General features: G+C 40.3%; 1 protein-coding gene across 3 annotated transcripts in view; it reads right to left on the bottom strand.

The window, feature by feature from the left end:
* Nucleotides 1-12,238, bottom strand: part of cfap36 (cilia and flagella associated protein 36) — a 140,709-nt gene that overhangs the window by 93,593 nt on the left and 34,878 nt on the right. For all 3 annotated transcript variants that reach the window (XM_084321443.1, XM_084321444.1, XM_084321445.1), the window contains one exon: nt 10,666-10,753. In XM_084321443.1, the coding sequence (XP_084177569.1) occupies nt 10,666-10,753 (88 nt within the window). The remainder of the gene's footprint in view (nt 1-10,665; nt 10,754-12,238) is intronic.

Below are 12,238 nucleotides of genomic sequence, written 5' to 3'. Positions count from 1 at the left end.
AGCTATGCACAGTTCACGCAGGAGGCAAATGTATTCCTAATACCATTATTTATTGTTAACTTTTGTCAGACACAGCCACAATGTACAAAGGGATAGCACTAGAACTAGCAAACGCTTCCGCACAACTCATACAATGCAACATTGAGAACATAATAACTAACATTCTCACATAGCAAGTGAGAAAATGAAGAACATGGGGAACGTCGTTTATTATTATTGATTACCAATAACAGTGTTCGTCTAACTAGCCACATAGGCCGTTCGCCTGGATGGCTATCAGAACGGTGTCCGATCGGGCTGTAATTTACGTGAAGGGGATCTTACCGTGGTCGGGGCTGATCCCCCCGAGCATTTCCCCGTTATCGATTGCCATCTGGTAGATCGATATGTCCATTGGCTGATGATAAATCCCCTTATTGCATGGTGAAATCTGTGATCCAAAACGTATCCCGTGCAACAGACAATAGCTATCGCTTCAGATGAGTAGAAAACTACATTAGAGAGCCAAAAAAAAAAAGACAACTTCTGCCACAGGGAACACTCTATTATCGTGATAGCGCCCCTAAGAGGATCTGGCCGGTATTGCACCTTCTCGAATTCACAGACTAGGGTAGATCTGCAGTGCCGGTCGGCGACCTTGAACAGGTTATTAAAATGGAATAAAAGCAATAACAACTTGCCACGTATTTATACGTGATTCTGTCCACAACGCATGGATTCGAAACACGTATAAATACGTGCTTTGTCCCCAATGTGTTATTAAGGCTGGGGATTCAGTGTAGGGTTCTGCTTAAGGCTGGGGATTCAGTGTGTAGGGTTCTACTTAATTACAGCACTGGCAGAGAGTGGTATAAGATGGGCAAACTGCGTGGCAGACAATGTGTTAAGGATGGCGCCCAATAACGTAAATATACGTGGTTGGCCACGAAACGGTTAAGTTGTAAAGCCCTGGCCTATATTTGATTTCATAATTATATTATATTCTAGTGAAGGAGAGGAGTTATTTTTTATTTAATAATAATAATAATAACTTCATAATAATAATAACTTCATAATAATAAGCATGATGTTGAATTACTGCTAATCAGCACGCCTATCAGAAATAAATGTTTACTGTATTGATCATCTCAGAACCTTAACACATTGGTTGCCAGCAGGGGGTGCGCTATTTATCGATTGAGTGCCAGCGATTTAGTCAATGAGAGTACGGGGATATTTGCGAACGCATAAACTATATCTTAAATTATGGCTATGTGTCTAATAGAAACCGTCGCTTATCAATGACTTGCTTGCAGTCAACATGTATGAAACAGATTGTTTTTTCATCAGTACATTTCCGTTTTATACCATTTTGAATACAAGTATAGTTTTGAAGATTTCTAGTGATTCCAGAAAAATCAGCGAAAATAGCCCTTTACTGGAATACACAAAACACTAGGGGTGGGGGGGGGGGGAATCTATACGTAGTAGTATCACGATACTTTGCGTGGCGATACTGTATCGATACAGGGACGCCAAGTATCTATATTTAATTATTCATAAAAATTTATATATCTTTTTTTTGTATAAGGAAGTTGCAGTGTTCATTTCAATACCTGTAATAGTACAGTAGTCCACACACACACACACACACACACACACACACACACATGTGCATTCAGTTAAGTTGGAATTTATTTTATTATATGACTAATACAAACAGTTCAGTTTGTCAGGTACATGCAACACAGATTACAGTGTTTACATCTGTCTGCTTGAGAAAATACCATGTTCTGCAATACAAATTATTGAAGTGAGATGAACAGACTGAACTCTTATTTTATTAGATAAAACATGTTGACAAAGTTTTACTTTGCAGTTGAAAAAAGGTAATACATTAAATGTATTGTGTCTTACTATAGTAATGATATGAAAATATAGATGCCCTATGTATTACTATAGTAATGATGAGAAAATGTAGAGGCCTAGTGTCTTACTATAGTAATGATATGAAAAGATGGAGGCCTAGTGTCTCTTACTATAGTAATGATATGAAAAGATAGAGGCCTAGTGTCTCTTACTATAGTAATGATATGAATAGATAGAGTTCTAGTGTCTTACTTCGATGCCCCGAGGGAGTTTCGAACACGGGTCTCCCACGCCACGAGCAACAGCACAGACCACTATACCAAGAAGTGAACTCACTGCTTTGTAACGTGTCTATGTGTCTTTTGAGGATGAGAGTGAGTTTAACCCATAGAGCACCGCTACTCACCCCAGCCCTTCATGACTGCGCTTCACGATACCATCTGTTACATATATAGTAACTAGTAACTAGTAAGAGTAGGTAAGGGATATGTACAGATATATATATATAGTAACTAGTAAGAGTAGGTAAGGGATATGAACAGATATAGATATCTGTACATATCCCCCACCCACTCCCACCAGTAGTCACCACATCCATATCATATAGATATAGCAACTACCAGCTAGAGCAGGCAAGGGATATGCACAGACATTGATATAGTAACTAGTAAGAGTAGGTAAGGGATATGTACAGATATAGATATAGTAACTAGTAAGAGTAGGTAAGGGATATGTACAGATAATATATAATAACTACTAAGAGTAGCCTAGGTAAGGGATATGTACAGATATAGATATAGTAACTAGTAAGAGTAGGTAAGGGATATGAACAGATATAGATATCTGTACATATCCCCCACCCACTCCCACCAGTAGTCACCACATCCATATCATATAGATATAGCAACTACCAGCTAGAGCAGGCAAGGGATATGCACAGACATTGATATAGTAACTAGTAAGAGTAGGTAAGGGATATGTACAGATATAGATATAGTAACTAGTAAGAGTAGGTAAGGGATATGTACAGATAATATATAATAACTACTAAGAGTAGCCTAGGTAAGGGATATGTACAGATATAGATATAGTAACTAGTAAGAGTAGGTAAGGGATATGTACAGATATCTATATCTGTACATATCCCCACCCACTCCCACCAGCAGTCACCACATCCATATCATATAGATACAGTAACTACTAGCAAGAGTAGGCAAGGGACATGCAAATACATAGATATAGTAACTAAGTAGTGAGAGTAGGTAAGGGATATGTACAGATATGTAAGGGATACATATCTGAGATACATATACGAGGTCATTGTCGCAAAATAATTTACCAACACGGAGTTTAGAATACCGAGGCGCCTCGCCGAGGTGTTCTTTAAACGTAGTGAAGGTCAATTATTTTGCGACAATGACCGAGTATAGGCTATACATTATCCCGCTTATTACATCGCTAACTTACTAACAATATACCTAATTCATTTTACACCATCGACAAGACGAGATCAAATGCAGATGCAGTTCTGTTCCGGCAGCCGGCAGGTCTGTGGTCTGATTGCACTGATGACTGAGTGCAGCTGTGCATATGCTGAGCAGCTTTCATGACTGCGATCTGTGTGTCAGTGGGCTTGATTGGTCCAGCTGCGCACAGCGGCCATTATTGCTCGGCAGAGGTCCGTTATCGAGTAATAACGGACCTTTGACGAGCGCTATTGACCAATCACAATCAAGCATTTCGGCGAATGTTAAAACGCCATGTAATAAAGATATATAGTAACTAGTAAGAGTAGCTGTGATGCATGTGATGTCTTGTGCATTATCACGTTAGCCTAGCTTAGCACAATGAATGAAAGCGATAGTGCCGGTTAGCTAGGCTAATAACAAAGCCTGATAGCTTTATACTGAATGCACAGACGCACACACAGCCAGCCAGCATGTAGGCGTTATTTATTTTCTAGCGTGATTCATTCATTGACTCGTTCTGTAGAAAGCTATCTGGCTGACTGACTGACAAAGTCCAGTTAATATTATTAGCCTAGCTTATATATATACAACAGTTCAAAGCACTCAAAAATGCCATTTCTCTGTTTTGACCATTTCTGAAATGCGCAACACTTTGGGCATTTCTGAGGAATGCTCTCGGCAATTTGTTCTACCGCATGCGGTAGCAAACAGCAGGTCCGACCCCCAAGGGAAGGCTGGGATTCAGTGTAGGGTTCTGCTTAAGGCTGGGGATTCAGTGTAGGGTTCTACTTAAGGCTGGGGATTGAAGATGGGTGATATAACGTTACTACCCGGTGTTGAGGAATCCCTTTTGGTTTCCCACTAACAACAGCTTAACTCATTGGGCGCCAATAACGAGTATACTCGTGTTTCGCCGCCAATGCTTGAGCGCCAATAACGAGTATACTCGTTTTTGGATCATTTGATATTTTTCCTTTGATCCCCGTTCTAGACACTCAGCCGGAGCTCCCTGGCACATCTGCCTACGTTGCAATGATGATCGAATCTCGCCAGGTGGCAGTATCGCCTACCTTATGAACATCCATGGGCCAGCTATTAGTGTGTTAGTGCCAGCCCCCACAGCCCCTAAACAACTGGGTACTCGTTGTGAGCAGCAGTGAGCAGGACACGTTCGACAATCGCGATCGCCTAGAGCGAACAATTGGATATTATGAAAAAGACTAAATGGATTATATGGATGATGATTATGGACGATAAAATGCATTTCCACCAGACTCTATTGGACTAAGCACTACTGGTAAAACGTAAAACCACTATAATCAAACCGACCGATGAGGAAACCTATTCGGCTCCGTGGTATAGTCTGGTCCGAGCACACAATAGTAACCTGGCTGCAATGCAATGGTGAGCGCACTATTGGATATTATGAAGAAGAAGACAAAACGGATTATATGGATGATGATTATGGATGATAAGGTGCGTTTCCACCAGACTCGGCTCCGTCTATAGTCTGGCCCGAGCAGATGAAGAAGACTGATGAGGGCTACCTAACGTTATATGTATTGATCCTGTTCTGATTCAAGACACTTTTGGACTCGACGTGAGAAATGGAGTACCTCCAAACCAAAGGTAACGTCTATTTTACGTGTACTTTACCGAAACTCCATCATAAAACATGCGTTTATATGATCACAGCGTCGGATAAACGACCCTCCCCCCCTTGTGAAGAAACAAGGTCATGCGTTTACCTTTGACCTGGCAATAATATAGGTTTCATACGCTGCACAAAACACACTTTATCTCACAATCTAGAAAACCAGCCTGGATTATTTTGAAACAAGGCAATGTTTAGCTTGGAATTGTGAACGAACGAAGGTACGAACTAAACTCTTTTTTACATGTTGGACTACAAATAGTGTCTGTCAAATGAGCCATACTATTGTCTCCATAGCTATAATATAGAATATACAATAGCTCCGCAAAGATCGTGAAATATCATGAAAATGGTAAAAAAAAAAGATGGGGAAAGAGGGTGGCGCTCAATGAGTGAACTCACACCTACGTGAGAGATGAGGGGCTACGGCCCCCACCCCTCTCTACACTTAAGCTCATTGGGCCTCATTCACGAAGCGATATAAGAACATATGTCCTCTTATTTTGTTCTTAACTAGCATTTTTTCTTATTTTGTTCTTACCTGGGATTCAGCAAAGTTTTCTTATTTTTGCTTTTCTCTCAGGCATGACCACATTTTAAGAGTGGTCGAGAGCACGCTTACCCAGATAAGAAACTCTTACCCAGATAAGAAACTCTTACCCAGATAAGAAACTCTTACCCAGATAAGAAACTCTTACTCAGATGAGAAAAGGAAAATAAAGCCAGTCAATTGCCCCCAAATATGATTTTAGAAACCCTGACCTTATTGCATGCGTTCTGATTCTGAAATGGATTATATATTGCTGTTAGAACAGTTGGATACTCTGGCCGCCCAGGCCGTATAGAACGCATTATTTAGAGATTGTCTAGATCTATTTGCAGAGCCAGATGAGTGGCTGCTTAGCCGTTTCAGATTGCCAAGAGCGGTCCTTTTAGATGTATGCAATACTCTGGAGCCTCAACTCAGACACAACACATGCCGGTCAAATCCTGTGCCTCCACACCTACAAGTTCTGAGCGCACTCTGGGTTTTAGCCACAGGGACCTTACAGAGAGAGATACTGTAGGTGACAGGTCAGGTATTTCCCAACCTACTGCTCGATTGGCTCTTGACAAGCGCAGTCGTTCAGAGTCGCAGCGGACGGCTCATCTCCCTGCACTCACGGACTGAGCGGCACAGGAGGTCCTTTGTCCCCACAGCCATCAGACTGTACAACAGCGTAATATAGTGCGGGGGACCTGACCTCTGACCCACACACCTGTTTTTACACCTGTTTTTACACCTGTTTTTATACACTGTTTTATACACCTGCTTTTATCTAATCACGCTCCTATTAATATTGATGGATATGATTTAATTGAATTTTATCATGTGCTTATTTTTAATTCATGATGCAGACATAACGTGTAATAACTGAATGAGAACGGTCAATGTCTGTATACTGTGTGAGCTGCGAGATACCCTGAATTTCCCCAAGGGGATTAATAAAGTATCTATATCTATCTATCTATCTATCTATCTATCTATCTATCTATCTATTGACAAAGCCTACTTTGCTGGAACGATTAATTTTGCACGTACAGTACGTGTGTGTGTGTTTGTGCGCTGAGGCTGCCTCATTAAGCCTTTTTTTTTTATTTATCTATTTATGGAGCATTTATTTATCCACTCTGGTTGGATGGTGTATTGTACTTGTGCTGTATAATAACAATACATTTTTTATCTAATCTCATTTTGAGATCAGTCGCAAATCGCTTCCTGTTGAATGGATCAGCATAGTGCAGATGCAATGCCGAACCTCTTGTTTTGCACACCGCCCTCGCCGCTTTGCACACGCCTCATCCGCCTTATAAGGAGCTGGCGGGGCATGCCTGTATGCATATGTATTGATCGAGAACGCACATTTCAGTTTAAGAATGAGTGGGATTCATCATTCAACACACCTGGGTAAGAACAGATTTGGACATAAAGAACGGGTTGATGAATGCGGCGATGGCTTTTCTTATTTTTCTCTTAACTCAATCAGCGCCAATCACGCAAAAAGTCGGGTTATCTCACCATGCGTTGAGCGCCAAAACCAGAGAAAAGTTGGGTGTTCGATAGTTTATTGTTTTTTCTTTTATTCGATTTTTTTTATTCTATACAGTCTCACGGGCCTCTGTGTATCATTGGGACTCATTTTGAGACCCCGAGATTGCAATGCCGGCCGAATTCTTATAGGTGGCAGTATCGCCTAGCCTTTGAAACCTTATTTCACACGGTGTGTTACATTTTATATGGTCCGAGCGGAGAAATGATACCCACACTTCATGCATAGTTTGTCCCATGTCATGTCAGGGACCTGATCAATACTGGAAATTGTGATCAGACAATTGGAATATTCTTTTTGCAATACCTCCTAGCAAAGGTAAGGACTATATGACATCAATCCTACTTTGATCCTACAATGATTTCACATCGATCGCAACGATCATATGTTACGTACTCCAAAACGTATGCCGTTGCTGATGATCAGAGCATCACAAAACGACCCCCCCCCCCCCTTTGATGCCTTCATGATGAAACATAATACCTATTCTATACCTATGATTTGGAAATAGTATCGTGTCCAGGCGAGCAACGCGAACGGCTTTGGCAAAATGCACATAGCGCTCCATAACTCAGCTTCCAGGAATTAGCCCAGATCACTCTGAAACTATACAATATTCACCACACACAAACGTATAGATGAAAAAATTTACTCTTTTTTACATGTTGGACGAGAGATAGTGACTGTCAAATGAGCCATAGTATTGTCTCCATAGCTATAATATAGAATATAGATATAGCTCTGCAAACATCGTAACGCATTGTGAAAATGCCTATCTTTTAAAGCTTGGCCCATTGACCACAGGGATGGGGATACACGCTGGCGCTGAATGAGTTAACAGTTAAGTTAAGAAAGTTAAGAAAAAATAAGAAAAATAAAAGAGAGTTAAGAAAGTATTGGTGAATGAGGCCCATTGTCCCCTTCTCTCCCTCAGTGTTCTCCCAGCGGCCATGACAAGAGCACTCCTTTTAGCCAAGCTCATTTAATCTATTTGTACTTTGATCCGTCTATGACATAATTGATGAGTCCGGGTCCACTATACACTGGAATAAAAAAAAATTAGGAAAACTATACAAAATGTATTTAACGCCGTTTTTGCTACAACTGAATACTATTGTATTAACTTGACTTGACTGACAAATCAACACCTCTCCACATGTTGTAAAAATATGAGTTTCCTTTGACAGAAACATAGTCAGCCTAAAAAACATAATTAGGCTATATGGTTTTCATTCACAAAATATCAAACACTAGGCAAGCCCATTTAACTTGGACCCAGGCAAATTGGAAACATTTTCTGGGAGGGGGTAATCTAAAAAGATTAGTTTGTGTGTGTGTCACGCTGGACAGCGCTGTCCAACACGGTAGTGCTGAATGTAGTAGACTGAGCCATGAATGAGACCCAAGGCTTTAATCAGACACTACACACAATGATGTCGCCATCTAGGGTTGGGTACCATTCACATTTGAACCGATACCGGTACCGGTAGCTGTGAATCGATACCGGTACCCAACGGTACCTTTTTTCAGTACTTTAGTCTCTAAAAATGTTATCTACCTACAGTACCTCAGTTGTAAAAAATATATATATATATATATATATTATTATTAATAATAATATTGCAGCGAGCGTTGTCTGCATCTAGCTTTGTAAAGTGTAACAATACACAAAATGTATTTACCGTAATTCCTCTAATAGTAACCCCGGCTTGTATTTGTTTCAACTGTAGCGGGTACCAGGCTTGTATTAGGAGGAGGCCTGTATAAGAGGGAGGCCTATATTTCAAATTTTCAAACGGATCATAATGAATAAATCAACATTTTGTGTCAGTTTGAACCCAGTAAAATGTACTGGGTTCATTTATTGAAACCAAGTACTGTATGAAATAGTAAACAGTGCAATTACAGGTGGTCACTGGTCATTTCAACGTTTTCAAAGTGAAATCAAGTAACTCGCTCAGTATGCAGCTCAGTATATTAGTAACCCGGCTTGTATTAGGAGGCCGGCTTATAATTGCTTAGCTCAAGAGCGCACCCGGCCATTAATAGAGACCCGGCTTGTATTTGAGACCCGGTTACTATTAGAGGAATTACGGTACTCGCACAGTGTGCAAGTGAAGATTACAACCTCAGCAGTGCTTTTTTTGCTCCGCTGCTAATCGTTCAAAAACTAATGAATAAATGAAAAAGTTTATTTTTGAACATGTATTCTCCATATTCCACCAAACAAATCACAGTATCTAGCTCCATCAAACAGAACAATCATAATAATAAAAAAAAGAAATTATAAACAAAAAGTCAAGAGCAATGTATTTAGTTAGTTGACCTGTTCAAAAAAGGAGTAGAGGGAAGCTAAGCTTATTGATCCCTACCCCCTTACATTTACATTTGTTCTAGGGATGTCCGATATTATCTGCCGATATTGGCATACAAATTTGATATCGGAAAATATCGGTATCGGTTTTAAATTTTTTTATTAATTTTTTACATTTATTTAACCTTTATTTACCCAGGCAAGCAAGTAAGAACAAATAATAATTTTATTTATTGTCAAAGTATGCATAATGTTGTGTTAATTACACAACAAGAGATATGTAATGTTAATTACCTGAAATGATTCCGTTTTTTGGGGGGGAAAACCCTGCATATATATCGGTATCGGTTGATATTGGTTGATATCGGTATCGGAAATTAAGAGTTGGACAATATCGGTATATCGGTATCGGTAAAAAAGCCAATATCGAGCATCCCTATTTTGTTCTTCCATAAATCTTACTAGATATAACATAATTTAGTATAATACATTATAGAATATACTTTTACTTATAATACAAAAAGAAAAAACTTTATTCGCTTGACAGCAGTAAATACAATACAACACTACATAACACAATATACCATAACTTTGTTTATCCGCATTACTCATTTCTGGATTTCTCTAATGTGTATTTTTAAAGCTGCTTTTTAAATTGTGCCATATGTTTACTCAGTTTGGTGTATTCAGGTAAATTATTCCACAACTTCACTCCACAAACAGACTTTTATTCAACTTCAGTCCTGATCATAACACCACATATTAATTTTATAATTCTAACCCTTTAAATGCCAGTGTATGTGATGGCATATATTTGCAATATATCAAATGCAAAGTAGATTTTTCTGGGGGGGATTATTACAGGCTAGCATGTGTCAATGATTAGCAACAACCGTTTTTTGTAAGGGTCCCGCCTCCGCCAATCACATGCGGCTCCCTTTGTGTGTGTGTGAGAGCAAGAGAGAGAGATAGTTCTCCAACTTGTGTGAGTTGCAGTGATCTCCTGGTTGGTCCCCACCTAGGTTATCTAACTATTGCGCTGCTCCAACTAGAAACACTGGCCTGGCCTACTTCTAAATTCAGTAGCCTGACTCCATAAAAAAAATATATATATATGAATTTTTTTTTAATCACCGGGCCCCCCCCCCCCCCCCCCCCCCCCCACCCGGCGGCTCGCGACCCTCCTGGGGGTCGCAACCCCGACTTTGGGAACCCCTGTGTTAATGCATGAGTGAGCGAGTGTGTGTGTGCGTGCGTGCGTGTGTGTGTGTGTGTGCGAGAGAGACTTACTTGAGCACTTCCTGCAGGATCCTCATCTCCTGTTGCTCCAGCTCTGACATCACATCCACACCGTCTGTCAAACACTCTGGAAGGGCCCCTACACACATGCACCCACAACAATCACAGGTTACTTACAGCTTTGTGTGTGGTGGGGGGTGGGGGGTAGGGTTTCATCAAAGATTACTAGATGTACCAGCAGCCGAGCATTACAATAAAGGGGAATGCCACACATTTTAAGAATTCACATGTTCTTCCCGTGCCCCAGGACAGTTGAGTCAGTATTTGTGAACACGCACCACTCTCTCCTAAAGCTAGGAATCAGAGAGAGAACCTCCAATCGGTGAAGTAACAGTGATGTAAAATCTGGGGCTGCTCCATAGACAATGAGTTATCCTTATTCACTAGGCCAGTGGTTCCTAAAGTAAGGTCGCGACCCAAAGGTGGGGCGTGAGCAGCCACGGGAGGGCCGCAAGATGATTTGCAAAAAATAAAATAAAAAAAATCCAATTATTTTTTTTCAGGCCACTGAACTTAGAAGCAGGCCAGGACAGTGTTTCTAGTTGTATTCTAAAATTCTATTATATTGTATTCTAAAATGTGACTATATAAATAAACAAAAACGAAAAATCTACTTATTTCAACGAACATTTCAAACTAAATAACAGATTATGCACATAAAACGCTGAAAACAACCGAAGCAACAATAATATTTTAATGAGGCTATTATTATTATTATTATATTATATTATATTATTATTTTGCAACAAGTTAGCCCTCTCATAAATAGCACATATAAATGAATAACTAACTTGAACTAACTTAATAAGATTGAAGTGATATTTGGCTTAAAAAATCGGTCGCCTGGCAAAAAAAAAAAAAAAAAAAAAGCCTGACGATGTGCATTGGGCCGCGGCTCTCTGACGCCTTATTTTCTGGGTCCTGGCCTGAAAAGTTTGGGAACCCCTGCACTAGGCGACCGTACCGGTTGATGGGGTGGGAAGATGCACACGGATATGGACCAGCTGGCCCAGCTGTTGATGGGGTGGGGAGATGCACACGGATATGGACCAGCTGGCCCAGCTGTTGATGGGGTGGGAAGATGCACACGGATATGGACCAGCTGGCCCAGCTGTTGGCCAAAAACTCTCCTGGAGTTTTGAGCTAGGCTAGTGGTCTATATCCGCTTCCATTCATTTGTGCTAAGCTAGGCTAGCTTGCAGCCAGATTTCTACTAAATGCACAGAGATGATGTAGAGGATCCCATAATGTTGGTGTGTTTCTTAAAAAAAACGAAAAAAATTATATATATATTAGGGCTGACCTCGACTAGTCGACTAATTGATCGAAAGGAGCTCTAGTCAACTGCCAATCTCTCAGTTGCATGCAAAATATATATATATATGAATTATAATAATATAATTTTCTTTCCAAAAGCAAAGAGGCCTAGAAGCGTGGCTAACGCTAATGGCGCGCATACCGGAGAGGCTAACTGCCTACGAAAACAGGCACAGAGGCACTGAAAGAGGATTTCACCCATCTAATGAACACACTAGACTAGACAAATATCAAGATGTATCCATCA

Source organism: Notolepis coatsorum (genome assembly GCF_963971535.1).
Source record: "Notolepis coatsorum genome assembly, chromosome: 9".
Classification (NCBI taxonomy): domain Eukaryota; kingdom Metazoa; phylum Chordata; class Actinopteri; order Aulopiformes; family Paralepididae; genus Notolepis; species Notolepis coatsorum.
Note: the sequence above shows the minus strand (reverse complement) of the source record. Positions and strands in the feature narration are given on the sequence as shown.